The sequence below is a fragment of the Malus sylvestris genome, chromosome 4 (assembly GCF_916048215.2).
Source record: "Malus sylvestris chromosome 4, drMalSylv7.2, whole genome shotgun sequence".
Lineage (NCBI taxonomy): Eukaryota > Viridiplantae > Streptophyta > Magnoliopsida > Rosales > Rosaceae > Malus > Malus sylvestris.
In genome coordinates, this window is record NC_062263.1 from 28720531 (window position 1) to 28744633 (window position 24103).

General features: G+C 39.1%; 5 protein-coding genes across 5 annotated transcripts; all 5 read right to left on the minus strand.

The window, feature by feature from the left end:
* Nucleotides 1–545: 545 nt before the first annotated feature.
* LOC126619512 (probable serine/threonine-protein kinase At1g54610) lies at nt 546–5374 on the minus strand. The gene is made up of 8 exons (XM_050287906.1): nt 5135–5374; nt 4294–4729; nt 3689–3973; nt 3253–3570; nt 2682–2909; nt 2115–2215; nt 1516–1636; nt 546–1218 (listed from the first exon to the last, which is right to left on the minus strand). Exons 2-8 carry the CDS (start codon nt 4663–4665, stop codon nt 880–882), a joined length of 1764 nt encoding a protein of 587 aa, XP_050143863.1. The 5' UTR covers nt 4666–4729; nt 5135–5374; the 3' UTR covers nt 546–879.
* Nucleotides 5375–6401: 1027 nt separating this feature from the next.
* LOC126619513 (probable nucleolar protein 5-2) lies at nt 6402–10230 on the minus strand. The gene is made up of 9 exons (XM_050287907.1): nt 10083–10230; nt 9662–9762; nt 9429–9470; nt 9037–9216; nt 8765–8929; nt 8040–8240; nt 7278–7775; nt 7072–7206; nt 6402–6996 (listed from the first exon to the last, which is right to left on the minus strand). The coding sequence occupies exons 2-9, from the start codon at nt 9737–9739 to the stop codon at nt 6634–6636; spliced, it is 1662 nt and encodes a 553-aa protein (XP_050143864.1). The 5' UTR covers nt 9740–9762; nt 10083–10230; the 3' UTR covers nt 6402–6633.
* Nucleotides 10231–11636: 1406 nt separating this feature from the next.
* LOC126619514 (double-stranded RNA-binding protein 3-like) lies at nt 11637–15766 on the minus strand. Its single transcript, XM_050287908.1, has 4 exons — nt 15514–15766; nt 14158–14405; nt 13353–13572; nt 11637–13150 (listed from the first exon to the last, which is right to left on the minus strand). Exons 2-4 carry the CDS (start codon nt 14401–14403, stop codon nt 11964–11966), a joined length of 1653 nt encoding a protein of 550 aa, XP_050143865.1. The 5' UTR covers nt 14404–14405; nt 15514–15766; the 3' UTR covers nt 11637–11963.
* Nucleotides 15767–16996: 1230 nt separating this feature from the next.
* On the minus strand, nt 16997–19973 carry LOC126617718 (pentatricopeptide repeat-containing protein At1g11290, chloroplastic-like). The gene has a single exon (XM_050285757.1). It carries the CDS (start codon nt 19653–19655, stop codon nt 17214–17216), a length of 2442 nt encoding a protein of 813 aa, XP_050141714.1. The 5' UTR covers nt 19656–19973; the 3' UTR covers nt 16997–17213.
* Nucleotides 19974–22466: 2493 nt separating this feature from the next.
* Nucleotides 22467–23523, minus strand: LOC126617637 (uncharacterized). Its single transcript, XM_050285685.1, has 2 exons — nt 23293–23523; nt 22467–23142 (listed from the first exon to the last, which is right to left on the minus strand). Exons 1-2 carry the CDS (start codon nt 23463–23465, stop codon nt 22686–22688), a joined length of 630 nt encoding a protein of 209 aa, XP_050141642.1. The 5' UTR covers nt 23466–23523; the 3' UTR covers nt 22467–22685.
* Between the last annotated feature and the right edge of the window lie 580 nt (nt 23524–24103).

The following is a 24103-nucleotide window of genomic DNA, read 5'->3' on the forward strand; positions in this document are numbered from 1 at the left end:
TCATCTCAGAGTTGTAATTTCAAATTTCGTCCAAATTTTTTAGTCAATTCTTAGGTTCGATAAAGTCCAACCATAAGGGCTGATTTGGTATCGTTGTGCTTTAAAAAAAAAAGAAACTATTTCTGCTGTAGTGTGAGAGTAAACTCATTTTTGTTGCTTCACGTTTTCAGTTTTTTTTTTCACCTAAAACTGTAAAAACACGTTATTAAGTGTTTACCAAACACTTTTTTTTAGCTCAGTTTTTTTTTTATACCCACTTTTTATAAAAACACCTCAGTACCAAACCAGCCCGTAGTCCAGTGAAAAAGTGCAAACAACGGCTCTTTAAAAAACAGAACAAGAAGTCCTGGGTTCGGTGTTTCGTAAGCTATGAAGCGGTGGATTCCCAATTTGTCTCATCCGGGCCTGAAAGAGATGGATGACCGTGGTTCGCCACCAGTTGTCCTCTTTTTAAGAAAGAAAAATGGATAAATGTTGAGTCCACATGGGTGTGTATACTCAAATAAATAACCGACATCATTTGATGAACAAAACTTGACGAAGACTTTGGCGTATATAACGCAACTCTTTACTAAATCATTTCACTAAGCATAAGTTTCCAACACCACAAACTTGGAAAAAAAGAATCAAAAGATGAAGATGTACATAACAGAGGCAATTTCTCTCACCAATCTCACCAACAAATTGAAAAAAGAACAAACAAAACAAAAATTCCATGTCTTGTAAGTATTGGGGCCAAAAAAATAAAAAAAAAAAAAATTAAAAGAAAGTATTAACCCCTGCATTTCTGATGGAAAAATACACTGCTAGAAGCTGGGGATGATAAATTCACTTTTCCAGAAACTCTCTGTAACTATGCTCCCTCGTATGAACTCGGTTTCAAGCCGCACTTCTCTTTCCCTTAACACGAGCATTGTCATGTTTCTCTCTAAGGTTTCCTGTATAGGATTTTGAAGTTTCTCGCCCATCGTGTCCAGTATGCTTCTTCCGTCTTGGACCACCGGCAGAAGCAGGTTCGACCAACGGACCTGACCAAGCCTGTAGTGATTCTTTAGGATAACTGAATGAGGTTGTACTGAAAGGGACATCAGGAGGAACGAGGGCAGGATCAAAGTGATGTGAAGATCCCAAAGGGTAGCCAACTGCTCCATCCTGATGCGGTGGAGGAAACTTTTCGCTTTTGCTCTTTGCATTTGCATGCGTAATTAGGCGTCTTCTCTGTTTCAGAAGAAAACTGAGGTGTTAACATACTTATAAATCGAAACCTGAATCATATAACTAATGCCAGAGTCGGCCAAATGGTCATGTCATGTGTAAGAATATAGACACCAAGTGCATTAAATCGAAACTCATTTACATATGGCAAACCAAACAGGTTAATCTCATCGGCATCTTAGCAGTAATCTAGAAGCATTTGCATGTTCTTGACTAGCGAAAGAAGGATGTTTATGCAAATGGAAGGGTCAAAGTTAAAAGATGACACAATAATTGATAGAGGCAACTTATTGGACATACATCAATATTGGACTGAAGCTCCGCATTGGCTTCTGGAGCCGGCATACCACCCCTAGGAGCCCGTTCCCGTGTGCGTGTTTTCTTTGGACCATCAGCCTGGGATCTACCAGCAGCTCGTAGTCTGCACAACCACCAAAAATTGTGCTATTCAGACTTCACACATTATAAAGATAAGTGTGTTTATAAAATTAATTTCGATTATGGTGGTTGAGTATCTATCAAACATTGCCTATTTCAGAAATGTCTTCAAGACAAGTAATATACCAAAATAAGTATTTTGCCAAAATGGTATATACTAAGACAAACAACAGTAACAAATTGGCTACAAATGTTTCGAGACAGCAGAAATGCATGTTTGCGCTCGAGGGCTAACATGACAGAAAGAATCTGTGCGAGAGAGTGAGAGATGTCTCAGGGAAAGTTTACATAGAAAACCAGAAAATGAGTAACTTTAGACAAAAGAGGTGTCTTATTGACCTATTTTTACTCTATCCTCAAAGGTCAAGGCTCTGACAACATGCATGATTTATGCTAAATAAGTAGTCATTAACAGCAAGATATCAGAAGGTGAAAGAACAAAAAGTCAACAAGATCCATACCTACGAGCTTCATCGTCCCGGCGTTTGGCGTCTATTTCTTTGGTTGGGGGATACTTTGGGAGGCTAGAAGGTTCACAAGCATAAGGCTCTGACAGGAAAAACTGCAAATGAGGAAAGAAAGAGCAAACAGAGTATGTAAGCACATTTATCGAAGGAATCATAATAGCTGCAAATAACCATCAATTAGCGCGCACATGATTTTCATTGTTGCAGGCATGGATCAACATATGGATCCAATTAGCATAACTATAATCTAAACTCTAAAGCGATGGTTAGGGACCCCACTATGAGATGTGACTTGGGCCCCAATTCTAGGCAGGTAAGTGGGCGACAGTCTAAGGAGCGCTTAGTCTCATTAACCATTCCCGACTGCAAAATATAAAATCAAAAGAAGAGATGCAGAAAGTAATTATCAGTGTTGAATCTAAATCCGACAAGTCTACTGTCAAGAAACCAAGATGTGTTCTGGTTGATTAAGCCGGTAGAGAGAACTAGAGTACATAGAAAGCAGCCATACAGTATCAAGAACCTGAAATTAGAAAACAATATCATAGTATAAGAACTCACCACACTACTCAATGCAGCTGTGGCTGTCTGACGTTCTGCTGGATCAATTGCAAGAAGAGTTTCGATAAGGGGAAATGAAGATGGGGGAAAATCTTTGAATGCTTCTCTTATGCATCTTCTGTAAGGCTCCCGAGGCCTAAATAGCGTTGCATTGGGCAACTTTGCTTTCCTCCAGTATTCATCTGAAGGTGAACCACATAGTTTGTATATCTTATGTAGTTGCTCCACCTACGTGAGCAGCAAAGATGTGAGATATGCTCTACAGTTATGTCAGAAGTTTAGTCAGTGAGAAACCCTAAAAATGTTATCATCTCAGCATTTTAAAACTTACAAACAATGAAAACTGGATAAGGTTGTAGCTTCAAACATCTATTTTAACCAACTGAACACAAGAAACTCAGTCTTATGAAGGTCAACTAGCTAGATGTGAGCATTGACCATTCCAATGCAATAGCCATAAATTACCTGGCGATCTCTCCATTTTAAACATTAGTAGTTAAAAGTCTTCCCACAAATTTAGTTTTTACAAGCAAGGATAAAAGCAAATGCAAAAAGAGAGTCATCAAGTTACCTCGGTACGACCAGGCATGATAGGCTTCCCAGCTAGTAACTCCGCTAAAATGCAACCTGCACTCCAGAGGTCCACACCCACACCGTAATCAGTAGCCCCAAGAAGGAGCTCGGGAGGTCGATACCATAGAGTAACCACCCGACTAGTCATTGGATGCTTATGGTTTGGATCAAAAAAAGAAGCCAATCCAAAGTCAGCAATTTTAAGTACTCCTCCATTGTCAATCAAAAGATTTGATCCTTTAATGTCACGGTGAAGCACACCACGGTTGTGACAGTGCTCAAGTCCAGATAGAAGTTGATGCATGTAACATTTTACCTGAAATTTGAATTGTGAGATGCATCAAATTTCAAAAGATCAGAAAAGTACCATAAACCATTTATATAATTTTAAAAGTGGTAAATGGACTTCAAAGATTAGCGAAATACTGGCTAACCTGTGGTTCTGTAAATTTAATTTCGGGGCTTGCAGCAAGCCCAGCTAGATCATGCTCCATGTATTCCAACACCAGGTACAAACTACATGACATTCTTGACGTAACCAGACCCTCCAACTTTACAACATTGATATGATCCAATCTCCGCAAAATTAGAATTTCTCTAGCCATAAATCTCACACTCTCGGGCTCCAAATTGTCAAATCTAACTTTCTTTAGGGCAACAATTTTCCCCGTCAACATATCTTTAGCTTTGTACACATTACTATACGTTCCTGACCCAATCTAACATCAGGGAAAAGAAAATGAAAGAAATCAAAATCATGCACAAAAAGAATACATAAACCAAGAGCATAACATGATGATAAAAGTGATAGGCATTGTTCAATTAATTGCAATTTATGGCCGCCTCATTTGTAATAGGCATTCCCAAGAAGAAAACTTTGAAGAATGCATCTCAAATGATCCGACTTATCACATTGTTCGTAAAAACCATATTTGTCGCATCATTTTAGGAAAACAAGCAAAGAATCACAACATCAACTTTTTCATAAAAAAATTTAAAAAAAAAAAACTTTTCCATAAAAAGAAGAATGAAAACCTACCTTATCAATTTTCTCAAACGTGTCTGCTTTCCGTGGAATCCACCCATTGAGCGCCTCCCCACATGCCTCAGTGAGCCAGGGTGGCCAGCCGGCCGCCACTTGGGCGCCACGCGATTGCTTTGGTACATTACCTGACCTCGGGTTTGGCTTCGATCGCCTTCTCTCCCCCCTCGGAGGTTTCTCACCTCCATGGACATTCTCCTCCTTCTTGCCCTCTCCCCCACCAACATGAACCTCGGCGGTTTTACTATCTACCTTCGGCACCACAACAGCATCTACCTTCCCAGTAGACTCTACACTCAAATCCCTCCTCTCCCCCTTCGACTCGGAATTGACTCCCGAAGAAGCTTCTCTACTAATCACACAGCCCATTCTTGAATCTAAGCCTCATCCAACATGGTCAATGCAAAAAAGCTCTTCCTTTACAATTTAACCACTACAAAATCAACCAATTTGCAACAATTAAAAACTAACCTCCAAAAATCCACACATAAACACTCAACAATCAGTCCACAACTAAAAATCATCCAAAACAACCACCAAAGATCACATCTTTACACTAAACCCCATGTGATTAGCACAACCCAGTAATCAAAATCATCTAAACAACACAAAAACCAACAAAAGGGCAGCTAAGATTCACAATTTTGGAACTGGGTTTCTTCAAGATTCAGCAGGAAGTAACAAAAAAACCTGATCTGGGTATTGAGAAAGTGAGTGAAAGAAAGAGATTTTCCCGAGAAAGTGATAGACTTGTTCTAAAGAAAAAAAGTGAGACTGGAAAAAAGGAAATGGGATTTAGAGAGATAGAGAGAGAGAGAGAGAGAGCTAAAGAACTTACTGTGAATTGAGTTGAATCTGTGATTGGTATGATTGGTTAAGTGAGGTTTTTGTTTTGGAATGGAGTTTGGCGTCCTTTCTCGGTGGCTCGGACAAGACGACGAATAAAAGGAGCAGCACAGGCTCAAGCCTCAGCAGATCTCCCAAATTTTCGTCAAGTCAGAGCCGACAACTCTCTTTCTAATCTTCTCCCTCTATCCCTCTCTCTCTCTCTCTCTCCAAACAAACAAAGAAAGCAAGGAATCGATTTATATTACTAAATTTCTGGGCAAATGGAATTTGTTTTTTACTTTTTGTTTTTATTATATTATATTTTTATTTGATGAAATTTTATATATTAATATGGTGTGCGTTTAATTTTGAAAAAAAATTATAGTTTATACCTAGAATAATGCTAGTTTTGCCACTTTTTATAATATAATGGAAATGATTCAGATTGAGAAAGCTGTGAACTTTTGATTCACAAGTTCACACCATTGTTAACACAATCATCTTCTACCACCATCGCAGCCGCACCACTCTCGTCTCAACCATATCATCCTTACAACCACTACCACAATTATATCTATATTTGACATTTGATACTAGACATGTTTTTCATGTTTTTATTATCTAAAATCATTCATAGATTAAATTACCATACCCATTTTCAAATCACAATATGTCGCTTTCATTTAAAAAACAATTTTTCAAAAATTATTTTGCAAGATGTTACCGGACAAACCCTTACTTTCCTTAAAATCCATTAAGTTCTTCGAGATTGATTACTCTACCAAACAACTTTGAAGGAGGTCTCAGGATTCGAATTTTTTCATCATCGTTTTTAATCATTTTCGTGTAGACAAGAAGGTCAACATATTTCTTTTTCTTTAGCCAACACAGTATAAATGAGATTATTACGAAGTACTAATAATAAATCCTTTTTCGAAATTCTCAAATCTGCAATAATGCATATAACTCAATGCAAAATTCTCACTTTCACATGATAAAGCATAATAAAATTCTCAATTTCACATAAAAATGTGCAGGATGTGATATCCACGCACAATTTTTTACTTCTTTCACACCTTTTAATTTTACACCATCTGATCAGATAAATTAAAGAATATCAAATGATAGAAATTAACAAGGAGTGTGGAAGAAGTAAAAAATGATGTGTGGATAACATACCCCAAATGCGCATATTACACGCCTTTGTTAAGTTGCGGTTCCACACCTTGTAAAGTAAAAAAGTTAGGCCTTTTCATTCTTCTACAGCCAAAGACAAATTAAAATTGCAAATTGCGATTGCAGCAAGTTTCATTGACCAGTTTCATGCAACATGTTTGTCCATAAGAAATTAGAGGATACAGAACTGCAGAAGTAGCTTCAATTGACCACATTACTAGCAAATGAATCAAAACAACATGGACCAGATTTTATATATAGAAAAGCTGTGTCACTGATTGCCTAAAGTTGGAACAAAATTTGCCGGAGTTCGATACAACTTTTAAAAACTCATCAATCCTTGCTCTTCTTCTTCTTCTTTTTCTCTTTCTTCTCGCTTGGCACCTCCGTTTCTTCTTCTTCAGCATGCTTTCTTTTCCTCTTCTTCTTGTCTCCCGCGTCTTCATTTTCAACTGCAGCAACTACTTCGGCATCATCAGCTGAATGTTTCTTTTTCTTCTTCTTTTCCTTCTTTGCAGGCTCCTCAACTTCGGGTTCCACATTGCCATTTCCGTCAGGCATGTCCTCGTCATCAGCCTTCCTCTTCTTTTTCTTCTTCTCTTTCTTATCTTCAGCGACAGGAACCTCGGCAACTGGTTTCTCGGTCTTGGAAGGTGTCGTTTTCCCAAGAACCGAATCTGCTGCAGGATTATATGCCTGCAAAGAACGAAAAAGGGTAAATAATAATCGACTGACAAACTGAAATAAACACCCACAAGAAAAATATCAGACCTTGGCAGCAGTTATCAATCCTGCGGCTCCCTTCTTGCGATCCTTGTCATAGACTTCAATCTTTGGTTTGCCTTTAGCTGACCCAGCATGGTGACCTAATTCTCTGCCTTCAAGATTCCTTAACCGTGCTTCAAGCTGTGCAGATGTTTCTCTATAAGCAGGTGGCTTCAAAGTGTTAAAAAGAAATAATGAGAAGCAAGATATACCTTTTGATAATTTTCCACTCCCATTGAGTTATCTTGACCGTCTCCAAGAGCATCAACTCGAATTGCCAACGCAGCTTTACTAGCAAGTGACCGAGAAATTTTACCCTTCAGCTTTGGCGCTGCTTTACCAATCAAGGATGCATGGTAGATAAGCCCATATTTAGGTGTTGCATGCTTGGTCTTCAGTGCTCTGAAGAGGGCCTTTTCAGCTCCAAGAATCTGAACTGTGCTTCCAGGCTGCTTTGCAAGGTTCAACAAGCTACCACCATGGGAAATGAGGCGAGCACCGACGAGCTCTCCAACAAGAGCAGTCAAATTTGGTGCAATGGTGTTCATCCTATTTTTCAAATAGTCATATAGCTGAGCTCTGTACTCAGAGAGAGAAAGGACTTGGTCACAGAGCTCTTTGATGTTCATCAAATCAAGCTCGCTAACTTCTGTTCCCATGGATATCATTGCCGCATCCTTCAATTCAGTTTCAACCTCCTCTGGCAATATCTGTTATAATTGGACCAAGAACAATGAGATCCATTATCAGCATCACCATCTGTTGCCTTATATCAGATATAACAAGATTACCACCGTTAAATCTGTTATTATAACAGATATAATGGGTTCTCTACCAAGAAATAGTATGATGATAAAAGAAGGCACCCTTCGGCCATAAAGAGTATTCATCTACAGTAACTTGATCATAAAGAATACTCAATCATATATATATAAGGTCCATACAATGGAAACACATAAATCAACAAATCCTACCTCGGAGAAGTCAAGCTTTGCAGCATTAGAACGATAGCCCATCAGCTTCACTGCCTTCGCATAAAGGATGTTGTCCTGAACAATCTTAGCAAGCTCTGGAAAATGCCAACCATACCATTCTCGAACCCTCATTGCATATGTATTTAGCTCTTTATCAAGATCATCAAGCAAACCAATGGCTTGAATAACCATTGTATCAACCTGAAACACAGTAACTTATATTACGTTTACAATACATTGATGAACCACAATATAGTCCTGAAACATATATTCACAGTATAGCAAACCTATTGGACTTTCAGGCAGCTGTCCAGAAACATCTATTTACAGTATACAAAACTGACTGAACATCATTTCCGGCAACTTAGCTTTCATTTTACTGAATTCAGTATCAGTCCTCTACCAACACCAAGTAAGAAAAACCAACAAACTGATCATATCTTTTCTTCCTATTCTACGACATGTATGCGGTAGAGTAAAAACACACGGCAGGCAACAAAGAGAATCAGAACTAAATACACTCTCTTTCTGCCTTTTCTTTACTTTATTAGAAAGTGAAAGCAGGTAATGAAAGCACAGAGCCACATACATTACAAGTTTACAACGCACTGGTGGTACATATTTGAATGACCAAATCATATACTGATATTATGACAAAACAATGCACCGCCCAATACCATTACTCCATTCTGAAAAGATAAAAAAATGTATTCATAGCCACACACCTTATCAGCACTGAACTTGAGCTTGAATCGAGATAAGCTGTGAGATAAACCCAAGCTCATTGGTGCCAGATCTTGAACTTGTAGACCAGCTATGAGCTCAGTCAACTGAGCTCTTACACCTCTCATCAACTCCATCACAGCATTGTTGTGAACACAGTCTATTTTCTGCAAGAAATTAAATGCTCGACTTAAATAATATGTCCAATGTTTCACAACGGACCCAATGTTTCACAAAAATGTCCAACTTTCTCCATGGCAGAACAGTGGCATACCAGTTTTTCCTTAATGATGTTTCCAAGCTTAGAATCGGAAACAGCTAGCGTCTCACCACTGCAGTGCGCTTTCAAGAATTTGCGTAGTCCTTTGCTGGGTTTACTGTCAATCAACAGGGTTGCTGCTTCCAAAGCTTCTGATGTATTCTCAAACTTGGAGAAAGCTTTCAGTTTCACAACCTAAACCAACACATATACAGATTAAATATATAACTAACAAAATGCTCAAATCCAGCAGATAAACGAGAGAACTTATTTTAAACCACGAAGGAAACCAATCTGGAAGTAAAAACTGCACAGTGCCGATATCATGTGTAACAGCAATCAATAAGGATGAGCTTTCGATATAAATAAAATGCATATACATATTAAAAAGACAGACTGACAGATACCTGTCTAGCTTTATCTGCACTTGAAAAATCCTTCCATAAGTCCTGCAACACCAATTAATAGGAGAAAAGCAATCAGACCCAGCACTTAAAAACCGAAAGAAAAAAAAAGATAAACAGAAGAACCGATGTAAACCCGAACTCAAAAATTAGATTTCTTTTCACATTTTGTTATATTCTTCTGAAAAACCAGATAGAAAATACATATATAAACACAGTTTCAAGACCGCAGTTACCTCAACTTTGGAGAGCTTCCCTTCATCCAGCACTTTAAATAAGGCAAACCCCGCCGGAGTCTCGAACAAGACGAGCATTTTTCCTACTCCTCAAAACACACCTACACCAAGCACAATACAAACCAAAATCACCCGTCGGATCAATCATCGCATCTCCAGCCCAACATTTTTATTACAATCACACACCAACTCAAATAGCAGTGAAAAAAAAAACCCACAAAAATTCCTAGCAAATATACCCAAAATACAAACAATCTCAAATCTTTATGCAAAACCCACATCACTGATCAATTTTCAAACTTCAAAATTGATACTTTTCACAAGAACAAAACAAGCACCCACCAATATCTACATGCATATGTGTGTGTGTGTGTGTAGAGGGGGGGAGCGGGAGAGAGGGAGTAAAATAGTAATTTCATACCTTTCTCTGTGCTGAGCTGCGTCTGAAAGAAGGGGGAGGAAGTAGGAGAAGGAGGGAGCAGAGAAGCGAGGGTCTAGGGTTTAAAGGAGACGAATTTCTAGAGATATTTATATTGTGGTTATATAGGAGAGGGGATCCTCGCCGGTTCATTTTGTGAGGATCGGGATCTTTCAATCACATCCGTTCATCATACATCGTTCGATCAGTTTTCATCGAGTACTATTTATATTTAATTTTAAATAAAAAATATTACAATAATTTCTAACCGTATGATGTACGATGAATATGTATGATTGGAGGATTCCAGAATCCATGACGGCGAGGATCTCCTGGGTTACATAGGATGGAGGGAACACCCTTGTCGAGGACAGGGGTAATTTTGGGCTTTTACATATATACACTGGACATTTTCGTCTAAGAAGTTAAAAAGACTGCGGCGCCTCGTTACGCGGCAAGAATACAAGGCGGGTGCAGAACGGTTGGGTATAGATTCATAACACTTGATACATTAGGGTTTTCAGGGGGTTTTTCACCGGTGTTTTTTCTAGTTACAAATGTAGGACTCACTCTTTTAGGGGCTGAAATTGGATTGAAATTTTTGGGCCTTCCATTGAAAGAGGATCTTATAAGTTTTGAACGACGGCCCATGTGTGCTGTGGGTCCATGAACACACAACGTTTGTGAGTTCCCAGATTTAAATTGAACGGATTTACTGTTACTGTGATATCTCAAATACTAATAAGTATAATATCATGTGTGTATATTACCTTATTTTAGCGGCCTGATACACCACGATAGCGATAAAATTGTTCAATATAAGTCTCTTTTCTTTTTTCCAACGCACGCTCATGTTTGTGTCTTTGACTAGATGTCCACATACTTTGTTCGTCTAAACCCAAGAATTTCTCATTTGATGGAAATTTTGGGCTAAATATGGTTTTAAGTTTTTATTTTGTATACCATTCTATATCCACGTATTTCCCCTCTCTCTCATCTCTCACAAAAACAACATAGTTATCAAACAGGCTATATGATTTGAAACTTAGGAGGTCTCAATGTTCAAGGTTCAACTTTTAAGATACAAGCATAGCGTGAAGCGCATAAACAATTTTTAGTTTACTTACGAAGGTATTTCATTTAACACTTGGTAGGCTTCTTGTCATCAGCCAAACCATGTTGCACATATGTCGATAGATATTGACATTTGTTGAGCAATCTGATGAGTGTCATCAAGAGCATTTATCGAGTATTGTCGACACAACCTGTCAAGTGCTGCTAAGATATGTCTAGCAGATCTTACATCAAACACTTGATGCGCACAAAAAAACTTATACCATATTCTCGGAAGGTCCTAAAAAACCTTCACATGCTTGTTTTCCGGCCCCGGGTTGTCTTGGGACCACCCTTGTCCCAATGTAACCATTCATTAGCTTATGTAACCATTCATTAGCGTCGATGTGGGCGTGTGACGCATGACTGATCTGATGCTGCTTGTTCTTGCATTTGCAGTGAACATTTGTATTACTTAATTCAACAAAAACAAACATATTAATATATGCAACAACGTTCCCTTTCGATTATATAAAGCTAATTGTCTTACAACTTCTGCCTGCCAGTATATATATCTCATTCATATTTATGAAAAATCAGAATCAATGTCTCAACCTGATTAAGCTCAAAGAACAGTATGAAACTTACACATGGAGAATTCCGAAACCGAAAAAACGACTCATTTATTCAAATTACTTTGCAGAAGCATCAATGGCTTCCGCGCCTCATAAACTGCTGTGGTTCCTCACAAGATAAACTAATCACATCTATTAGAACTTCTGTATTATGTATGTTTGGAATTTTGGATAAAAAATGAAGATTACCAAGCTCTCAACTTTCTTTTGGCACGTCGTCTTGATTAGTATCCTTCTTCTCCATCTCCGGTAACACTCTCTCCCGGCTGGAACTTGACATTTTTCTTGCTGGTGGGGCTGAACAAACTGGTACAACTGATCTAATTCGAACAGCTGGTGCCATGAAGCTAGGTCGTAGTCCTCCCAGTTGCATTCTTTCAGGCAATTGCGCGGCTGAAGATGAGGGGATCCCGGTTCTCATTCTTGGCGGAGCAGGATTCCTGCTTGGAAAATTTTGTGGTCTAGACCCCGGAGAAGAAGAGGGCCTTACAGTTCTGATTATTACAGGTTCTGCAGCAGATGGCGGCCTTAGACTTCTAGCACTACTTACTCTTGGTGGATTTTGGGGCCTCAAATTGGGCCTACAAGATTCGAAACCACGAGGATTTTGTAACCTTAAGTCCACTGGCCTAAAACTAGAATCCACGATTCTAGGATGAGCATGTCCGGATTGCCCAGTTGGGTTGTTGCATTCCAGCTGAAGGTTTCCAATTTTGCTTTCTAACTCTCCTAGGTTCTGTTTCTCATGCTGAACTTGTTCCTGGACTCTTACTTCAGCGCCGCTGCTTGCGGGACTAAAGGGATCTGAAACTATAGAAGGAGAGTACCTGGGTGATTCTTCTGGCTTTTCTTCCTGTATCTCTTGAATAGTCACAGTGGACTTGCCCCTGATCGGCGGGTTAGGAACCAAATGGTTTGAGAAGCAAAATGAAGGGCCTGTGGTAGCAATTGTAATTCTGGGTCCCGCAGAGGTCGACTCTTGCTCTCTTGCTGGAAAGTATAGACAGTTATCTGGGCGAAGCACAGATTGCATAAATGGAAATATCTGAGGAACAGATGGAGAAACTGGTAAAATAGGAAGCGCCAACAGGCGATTTTGTTGCTGTATTAGTTGCTCTTCCCGCCACAATCCGTACATTCCTATTTCAGGGGAATAATTAGAATAACCCCAGTTATGGAATTGCATAGGATATAAGCTTGGTGTTGGCAGGGTAGATTTCTGGAAGATGGGAATGTATGTTTGCTGTCCATGTCGGCAATCATTTTGAGTATTAATAGACTCAGACGGCCGCAAACTTCCAAGAATACGAGCAATAATGACTTGTTCCTGTTCTTCATTGCCTCTAGGCTCCACCGAGGAAGAAGACGAGCCACGTTGAGCCACTGCATGGATAACATAACAATTAGATATATAGGCCTTCAATGGGATACATATTTGGGAAATTTCATTGATTGAATTGTTAAGCAGCCAAAAGAACGCAATACTGCATGCAATCTTTCAAGGCAAACCACAAAATGCTTGTTTGCTAGCGTGCAATTAGAAGAAAGAGAGAGAAAAAAAGAAAGATAACAGGAAAATGCATACATCTTTTCAGGGCTGCCCAAGCAGCAGTTGCAGCATTTTTCTGAGCTTGTTTCTTTGTCCTAGCCGGTTGCCCCGTAAAGCTCATTCCTGCTAGCTCAACTGTACATGAGAACACAGGCACATGGCCAGGTCCAGATCGAACAGTTGTATAAACAGGAAGGTTCAATCCAGCTCTGTGAGCAGTCTCCTGAAGCAAGTTCTTGTAAACCCCCGTTTCATCCTGTGTAGCACAATGCACAATATAATTATTCAACAACTATTTCCTGTGGCAGTTTGCATCAAGTTAGGGGATGGAACAAGGAAAATTCTGGACAGTAATAGTAAACAATATATCAAGAAGGTAACAAAGAGACATTCCATTTAAAATGCTAGTTAGTTTTAACCAGTTTTCTCATCTTTTCCTTCCTGGTTTTCTGTTAAACTAAACTCTTCGACACCTTAATCGATTTGTCACCAATAAACTCCCGCTAATGCAAGGTCAAGGGATGATTCAACTTCAACATGCACAACCATACCCTTCTTTTGGGAAAAAAAGAAGACAGTAAAGTCGTGGAACAGTTGTCCCTTAAAGAGTTCAATGGTACGATTTTAATTGTCTTTGGGGGTGGAGGAATCTGCACTCGTTGACTATTGGATCAAACATATAAAATACAATGGACAAGTGGTTATGAGTATTAAATAATTAATCGTTACTCCAACAAACAAAAAAGAATCACGACATATCTACCTGAAACTAACAAATTTTGAGCACATAAAGAAACTGTTGTCACCAAACTAAAAGAAGTACTACAATTTTGCTACTAACCAATACTCTTGCAGCTAGTGCTCTGGAAGGGCCTCTTTTTGCAAGTGTGTTCAATGCTACTTCCGCTGCAGCATGCTCGGCCTGTCTAAGAGTAGGACAGAATGTAGGACTTTCAAAAGTATCTCCATTGAAGTTGACAGTTGCTTTGAATCGAGGAGCATGATCTGGTCCTTCCCGAATGCATGAATAAGATGGCAAATTGAAGCAACTTCTCTGCGCCAACTCTTGCAATTGGTTCTTATACATACCTGTGTATACATGTAACATTTTATGTAACAATTACAAACGTGTTCTGATTTCAACGATTGAGAGAAAGAGCTTTCAAGTTTCAAAACGATTTGCAAATATATCCACACTGTAACTATAAAAAAATTGCCCAGATACCAGGAAAAGCAAGCCATATTGACACGTCCCAACCCCGATATCCCCACATACCAGGGTAGGCACATGTTGGCCAACACCCGAGGGTGATGAAGCCATTAAAAACATGCATACAAATAAAAGATATGCATGTTTTTAATGGCTTCGTCACCCTCGGGTGTTGGCCAGCACGTGCCTACCCTAGTATGTGGGGATATCGGGGTTGGGGCGTGTCACATACCCAAAAACAAAAACATCCCAATTCAAGTCTTTTTAGAACCATACTCCATAGCCGTAGTTTGTGAATTTATTTCTTTCAAGCAAAGGATTAGCGCTGTAACCTCGCGGCACAGCAAGACCATGGAAAAACGCAAAATTACTAACAACACACGCCTTTCACGCAAACTCAAGCCAAATAGGCAGTTGTTTGTGGGTATTCGTAGCGAGAGCAGCGTCTAAAGAACTCGTCCTGATTCTCTATAAGTTTCCTCTTTCCAAACACTCTAAGAAATCAATTCTGAAATTCCATTTTCGGCTTGCATTTTGCATCTTCTAAATACAAAATGAACCAAGCAGCTAACTACTTTCCATTTTTCATTGATCGTCAAATTAATGGAAATTCTCAATTTTTACTACAAAAATAACTTAAAAGTATCCAAAGAAACCATTTTTTTCCACAAAAATTAATAGTTCTTTGCCTTCTAAAGCATTCTCAGCAGAAAAGTATCTCCAAATCACGATTTTTTTTTTCTTTCTTCCATTTTTTTTCCCAAATTTTCTCAACAACCAAACGGAGCTAACCCAACAGCAATATCCAAATCCATATCAAACTCAGACCCAATTGTACCCAAATAATCAGAAAATAATCTCAAGAACACCAATTGAAAATCAAATGAGCTCAAGAACAAACAACAACCAGCAAATCCAAATATATCAAAACAAATGCGAAAACAAACTGATCCGGGTAAGAGCCAAAAGAGAGAGAATCCCACTCACCTTCGCGGCCGAATCCAATTTTCCCGAGAAAGTGACGGAAGAAAAAGGGCGGAACACAAAGCGAGATACAATACAAATACAACAGTGGCAGTAAAGTGCGGGGCTTTTGTTTTGGAAATTTATTTTATTTTTCAAGCCGTGCTGTCATTTTCTCTCTCTACTTTCTCACTCATCATCTGCTGATGGAAGGATCTGCAGAGGCCCTGTAGAGAGAGAGAGAGAGAGAGAGAGAAAGAGCAGTGGCACTTCTACAGTTTTGAGCTGTCTTTTTCATACGTCGGAGAAGGACCACTAATAAGCGTCGCCGTTTTGTTAGTTACTGTGCCTACTGCCAACTTCGAAAAGCAATATTTCGGTGTAACCGACACGTGTTACAATCTTTATTATTATTTTAAAATTTTATTCAAATTATAACTCGTGTCCGTATAATTAGACTTGGCAAATGGGTGTTGTTTATCGGATTTGTATCATTTTCGTGTAATAGCATTATCTTAATAGATTGTGTTGTGTAAAATTTTTTTAACAGGTGATCCAATAATGACCTGATTTGTTAATGAGTTGACCTAAAACCTGTTATTTTTCGTGTTGTTTTGTGTCGGATTATCGAGTCATGTAAGAAATTGTCATATCTAATGTCTAGACTTGACAAGCGAGTCGTGTTCATGTCATGCCCGTTATCTTAACGGGTGACCTGATAACGACCCGATTTATTAACATGTTCTTAACGGATGATCCGATAACGACCTAACATGATAACATGTTGATCCAAAAGCTATTATTTCCATGTCATTTTAATGGATCATACAAGAAATTATCAGGCTTGCGCATATTAATATTATAGAAGCGAGACGTATCAATCACGTAGAAGCGAGACGTATCAATCATATCATTATCATTCACTCATATTATAACACGTAAAAGATACATTATGTAATAAGTATTCTAGATGTCACTCAGTATTACGGTTTGATGATATTCTTTTTCACTTATAAGTGAGAGGTCTTAGGTTCAAATCTTATAGATGGCGAATTCGATACCAAATTAGGTTGTCTATTATGTGATTTAACCGAACTCTCATTCCTAGTGCAAAATATAGATATACACAACTTTCTCTGACGTGAAGTTACGTGGTCGGTTGTTCTGCTAATTAGTGGTGGATAAAAAAGGTCCAACCATTCAAACCGACCAAATCAAATCAATCAAAACACCTTGATTCAGTTTTCATCCAACAAAGTGAAATCTTGAACCAATCGAACCAAACTGCAATTAGTTCTGTTTGGTTCATTTTGACCTATTGAAAAATCGCTTAAACTAAACCAAATTGCCTACTGCCTACTTGGATAATCAATTTAGTATAATTAGGTTGTTAGTTATTTAATTTGATGGATGATTAATATTATTAGGCTGTTAGAGATTTATAAGTTGATAATACATCAGGGGTGGGCATGTCAAGCCTCGCAAAGTGTCGGTAGAATACATGTCATGATATGTTAAGCCTCGCAATCTAGATTTGGAAAATGTGTAAATGTAAGTTCTCAAATGTGTAATCCCCAAAAAAAAAAAAATGGTATGCTTGTATCAAAGCAAAATCCCTATATCGTCACGTAGATTAATTTCTTACATGGCATCACATGATTAGTGTGAAACACCGGCGTTGCCGTTTAATGGAAGTCCTCCTTTACGAGAAGACGACCCCCCCATCACCAGTAATCATTGCAAGAGCATTTCCCATCGACAAAGTGATGGAAACGATTGGCATCTCTCACAATAAGTTCCCTCCTCACTACCTTGGATATATATTTAGTCACATTGTGACAGTCAACACACACACGCAGATTCTTGGTGATCCTAATCAAGCTTCCCGCCGGCGTGTTTAAAAGTCCGAATGCAATGGCTAATCTCTCACTATGTCCCCATAGCAACCTGACCTTCATCGGCTCATCCACGTCACGAAGAATACAACTTGTATCCGGGACATAACCAGAAGCCTCCACTGCTGCTCTTAAATCCTCTAAATGCTGATATATCTCTGCCCAGTTCGGATGAGAGTTGTCTCCTGCAAAAAATGTATGAACCTGGTTTCCGACTTCAATCAAGCTATACCCCGGTATTTTTCTGAGTCCCCTTGTCCTCATGAGGTTTCGGATATAATTTACAGCATCCCATCTCCGTGCTTGAGCATAAATGTTTGATATCACAACATAAATTGAAGGATTCGTGGAATCTATACAAAGTAATCTATCTGCTGTCTTTATACCAATATCAACGTCCTTGTGAACCTGACATCCATTCAGCAATGCTTCAAAAACAGAACTTCCTGGTTCGAAAGGCATTTGTTTAATCAATGCCTCGGCTTCGTCAAGTCTGCCTGCTCGGCATAAAAGATCCACAAAACTAGCATAGTGTTTTTCAGTCAGCCTAATGCCACGGTCTCTCTCCACGCTGTGGAATAATTCGATACCCTCTTCCACAAGTCCAGAGTGATTACAAGCAGTTAGAAGAGAAAGAAGGGAGGTTCCATTTGGCTTATACCCCTCCTCCTTCATTCTTCTATAGATACCAAGAGCTTGCAGTCCACATCCATGAATACCGTAGCTAGTTATCATAGAATTCCATAGGATAACATCTCTACAAAAGGCGCCATTTTCAAATGTTCTCTCAGCATACTTTATTTTTCCACACTTCGCATACATGTCAATCAAGGCTGTCATGGTAACTACATCAACTTCATGCCCATTCCGGATCAAATGAGCATGAACACTCCTGCCTTTCTTCAGAGAGCCCAAATGTGAACAGGAATGGACTAAACTAACAAGAGTTACTGAATTAGCAGCAATTCCCTCTTCTCGCATCTGACTAAACAGTTTCAAGGCTTCTTCTGCATGCCCATTTTGCGTCAATCCTACCAGCATGGCCGTCCACGTAATCACGTTCTTCTCTTTCATTCTATCAAAGACAAATGTTGCTTGCTTTATTGCACCACATTTAGAGTACAAATCAACAATGGCAGTAGACAAAATAGGATTTGGATCAAAACCCATCCTAAAAACACAACAATGCAGGATTTTCCCAGTTTCCAAATCAGCTGTTTGAGAACATCCCTGAACAAGACTCACCATGGTTCCCGAATCAAACCTACCACCATCTGTGACCAATCTGTGGAAGAAACCAAAAGACTCGTGTACCAGACCATTTTGAATGCACCCCGATATCATGACATTCCACGAAACCAAACTTCTGATGGGCATTGTCTCAAAAACAGAAAAGGAACTTCGCATGTCACCCATATTACTATACATATCCACCAGCGAGGTATGTAGTAAAACCTCATTACCCATTCCCAGTCTAACTATGCATCCATGAACACATTTTGCAAGCTTGAAATCCCCACTTTTAATGCAAACTTGAATCAAGCTTAACATAGTAACCAGACTTGGCTTAACCCCACAACTACACATTTCTATGAACATATCAACTGCCTTACTAAACTGACCAGATTGCACATAGCCACCAATCATGGAATTCCAACAAACAACATCTCTTTCGGGCATCCTATCGAAAAACCTTTGCGCGCAATCAATCTTATCAAACTTCACCAAGAAATGAATCATTGAACTCCCCAGGAATCGATCACTTTCAATTCCTTTATCCACAGCTCTCTTAATAACTTCCATCCCCCTTCTGTAATCCAATAAGCCCATGCACGCCTTGAGCGCATAATTACACGTATAACTATCAATCTCCAAATGACAAGAACCCATCAAACTAAACAACTCAAGGCTCTCATTGTACCTCTCTTTTCTCAAATACCCATAAACCATGGCATTGCATAGAATGGTTTCTGGTTGAGGAAATTGATCGAACACTTGGCGGGCATCATCCAAACTTCCCAAATCCGAGTACGCTTTAACGAGCTTTGTACCCAGAATTTGTTCATTAGATATAGAATTAATGATGATCTGAGCATGAATGGATTTGACCCAGATAAGGTTTTGTGCAAATTGTTTTAAGAGTGACGAGAATTCGTGAACATTTGCAGAAGAATAAGAATAAGAAGCGTAGGCTGAGAAGGAAGACGAGGGGCTGAGATTGAAGGGTATTTTGGGAAATAATCCGTGGATATGGAGGAACAGATTACGCATGAAGAAGAAGAAGATGGAAAAAACGCGGGAAATTTAACGGTTCTGAGCAGAAGCTCCCTCTTTGTTTCAAACTATAAAAACGGTACCTGAATAGAACTAATATGAAATACACAAAACATTTTGGGGTCAATCCAGAAATAGTGAAAACTTGTAATGTCATTTTCTACCCCATAGAAGGACGAAATAGTAAGGGTAGTTTGCATGAGACTACGAGTTATCGGAGTCGTTGAGCAGCAAGGATTTCCGGTGGGAAGAGCTGAGAACTCAGATAGAAAACGACCCGTCGTTTCCCAAATATTTCAGGTGGATGCAAAAAAGCGAGGTAAATAGTATGCACTGCTGTGTACAATATACGTTGTCTGACCCTTGCAAGCGGAGAGCCTTATTGTCTTGGGTCACCCTTTTAGTGGAAAACTGATGGTTTACTTTCGCTTGTTCTAATTGCTAATCTCTAATCTCTACGTTCGCTCGGCATGAATTTAAAATCTTCTATCAATAAGCAGAATTGCTACATACTTGCTGCATGTAATCAGGGCCGTCTTTGAGATTTTGGAGGCCTTGTGCGAAATTTGTAAAAAGGGCCATCCTTAAGATAGTTTTAAGTTTTAAAAAAGTATGACAATATATTAATACTAGAAAACATTCACTTAAATTAAAACAAAGCCACTTAGTACTAGACGAATTTGAACCACATTATTGTTAGCTCACTCTCCCACACTCTTAGCATAGATAATATTGTTTGTTCAAAAAAAAAATTCAAAACAAACTTTAGCACTCACTGATTGCATATTTACAAATATCCTTAATGATAAGTAAAAAGAACTACAAATATAACCTTCACTAAATAATCAAAAATAGTTTTATTTTAAACAGCCAAACATGAAAGAAAAAGAAAACATCAAACCTCTAACTTTAAAGTTTCACTTGAATGTATAAATTTGTTATATAATAAAATTAAGAAACTGCCGCTATTCAGGGTGTTATTATTGACACTCAAAATATCTCATTGTACTCCAAGTCTTTATATTTAGAAAGAAAAAAAAAACTCTTATAAGGATTGCATAATGCGGTATAAAATGCTAATAAAAACAATTTTTTTAAATTAGAACATTATTACATGATGTTAGATGGCAAAAATTTAGGGGTCCCTTCAAATTTGGAGCTTGTACGACTACACATTTCGCTCCTCCTCAACGCCGCCTCTGTGTACAATGAAGCAAGAAGCATTTAAAATGGCCTTGGAGTTGCTGGTTAGCTGCAGCCAGCATGTCATTGTCAACCGATGTGATCATATGAAATTTTCAAATCGAAACCAAGTTATGTAGTGACTGTACTTTTTTTAACCTTCGTTTCCATCGTAGTTGATCAAAATGCATTCTGTAGTGTGAAATCGTAGGTTTTGTTTCTGCTTTCATCTCCTTGCCTTCGTGGTTTACGCTGACCAAAATATTTACGAATTAGTTCTTTGGTTTGATCCTTGTGACTTACTTTGATTATTCCACAAGGAGTTTCTAGCATAACATAATAAATAACTAATAAAATCCTTAGATCGCATCAAGTTTTCAGTTATCTTGGCATTTATCCGGTGCAAATGACACTGTCATACTTCTAACATCAAACACGAAACGAAGATTTGCCAGCTGAAACGCCCCTAAGAGACTCGGTCCTGTGTCACAAATAGGCATTATACCGAGGCACTTCAAGATTCCCTCGGGTTCTGATGCACTTCAAGACTCCCTCGGTTCTTCCATTGCGGAAACAGTTGAAAGAATCATATTCCTGCCAATCCATGGATTTCGACCTCCTTTGTTGTCTTTCCTTGACTGAAAAGTTTTCTTCTGGTAAGACTAGACTAACTTCCGCTACAAGATAAACTGCGTAGTCATTCGATTCCAGTAAATGTACGTAGAATCAAGTTTTGATGTCCATTAAGTAGTTGCAGTGGGTGATTCCCACGGAACTGTGAGAATTCACAAAAGCATGCAGTTATTAAAACTTTCTGTCGAATCTAAGACTACGCCTTATAATAAGGCTGAAGAATCATGTTCTGTTCATACAACGGATTGAGACCTCCACCAACCAAATGATATTCCCTCTGTACTGAATTCCAAATGCACTAAAAATTTCGGTCCAATCTTGATAACAAGTTTACGTGCTTTAGAGATATTTTCGAATACGTTCATGTGAAGGATGGGAAGAGGATGACAACAAATCAAAAACCATTGCTAGCTTGGTCCAGCAAAACACCATATTCCAAACAACATCGCACACTACTCAAATAGTCTCGATTCTGGGGTTGATTTTGCGTGAGGTTAGGAGCTCGGCTTCTTGCTATTTCAGCCATCATGTGATGCCTCTCTTTGAGGATGAAATTCTTTAGGAAGAGGAGTATCGATCGGTGTGGCAGTGAGCATATACAGAAGGAAGGTTGTGTCTTGGTGCAGGCAGATTTGGCAATATGTCATCAGTAGAGGTTTAGTTACAGATTCATATATTTGGTTGTGTACTGGATCTACAATAAAGGAAATGATTTCCGCATGTCAAAAATAAACGGGTGCATAGGAGAGAAAAATGGTCTGCAGAAATCACTTTTAGTGCATTAAATGTACTTTACGACGAGGAAATTCCTTTGTCTTGCCTTCAACATCTATAATATTTTTCTCCGTCTTACAATAGAGGGAAGCGAACCCGTTGCCTACCCTTATCCTAATCAATTTTCCAACAACTCTCACTACTTGAGCTAACCCGAAGGGTGATCGTAATTACTTAATAAAAGGAAAAAAAAAAAAAAGGAAAAACGAATTCACGAAATTACTACAAAGCTTATTTTATTACTTGGTTCACAAGGCATACATGCCATCAATACAGATTACAAAGAGTACACTTCCATGTCTTACCATGAAACTAAACAGAAGCAGAAACACACAAACAGATAGAGTGGCTAGGTTATACCGATCCAACAGAAGAAAATGACGCAAGAAACGCATACAACGAAGCAGAAGCATAAAGTCTTAATTAGCATCACATATTTTACTTGTAGGAATATTTGTCCTTGGGCTTTGAACTCTCCGTCAAGTAGTGCAGGGCTCTCTCCATGTCATCCATTGGCATGCTGAGCCTGCCATCCCCTCGAACTGGACGTGCAGCCGCCAGTAGTGATCCACGGTTTGGCTTAGCGCTGTGGCCACTACCGTTAGCTATCATGTTAATTGCTGTTCCCATGGCACCACCGTTATGTTTGCGGTTGTGTGGGTTGTCATCATAGTTGTCGTACCTAGCGGTGTTGGAATGTTTGTACGGCTTGTTGGTGCTGTACTGATCACTGTAATCACCATATCCTGGAGGCCTATTGTATCCACTTTGATTAGGGTAGCTGCCATAAGTTCTTGCTGGCTCAAAGGTCTGTCGTGGAGGGCTCGAAGGCCTGATACTCCAGTTGTCTCCGGTGGCAGCATAGCCGTAATTTCCACCTGGGGGAGAGCCATGCCTGTATGAAGTTAACAAAGGTGAGTCAACACGTTCAGTAATAATCGTCTCCTGTTTTGTAACGTAGCTCCCAGCAGGTTGTGCAATGGTTGTGCGTCGAGTTCGGTCAGCATCACCTATAGTTGTGCGGAACTCGTCGGTTTCAGCGTACCTTGTTTGGCCCCACTCGTTGGTGTACGGTCTTACCCCGTTGCTTCCGGTGGTGTAGGCTGGTCCGGTGGAGTAGGCGGGTCCGGTGGAGTAAGCTGGTCCGGTGGAGTAGCCTTGTCCGGTGGAGTAAGCTGGTCCGGTAGAGTAGCCTGGTCCATGACGGTAGCTAGTCATTGCTTCAAGTTTGGAAGTACCTGTGTGAATTTTTTTTCTTCTGATTACTTGGACTGTCGAAGCTTTTATATATGTATATATATATGTGTGTGTGTTGGACAGACACTTCCAAGATTCCATTCAAATTATTCCATCGCAAAACTGTTAAAGAATCATATTCTGTTGACCCATAGATTGTGACCCCCCATTAACTTCCCTTGAAAAAAAAAGAGAGAGATGGGTAGCAAAACTTGGTTGGACACCCATATCACCAATAAGAACTTACATGTTACTAGGACGTCAATGTGACATATTCCAAATTAATCACACAACACGATATAAACAAGTTAAAAACATATGGTGACACATGACAAACTTAAAATACTAACACATTTGCGTCTTAGTTGCATGTAAGTCTCTCTCGATATCATCATACTCAGAAGTTGGAACTTTTGGCCTTAATACTCTTCCCCTGAAGAGAAACATCAAGAATCAAAGCTTAACCCTTTTGCCCAAATGCAGATTCTCTGCCTTATCAAATTATCTCAAAGTATCTGCAGAATCATGTTCTGAGTTCCAAAGGCACTCAACTTACTTCTCTCATTTTTTAAGTCTAAGATGAAGGAGAATATAGGGGAAAAAAGGCAACTACTTTACAT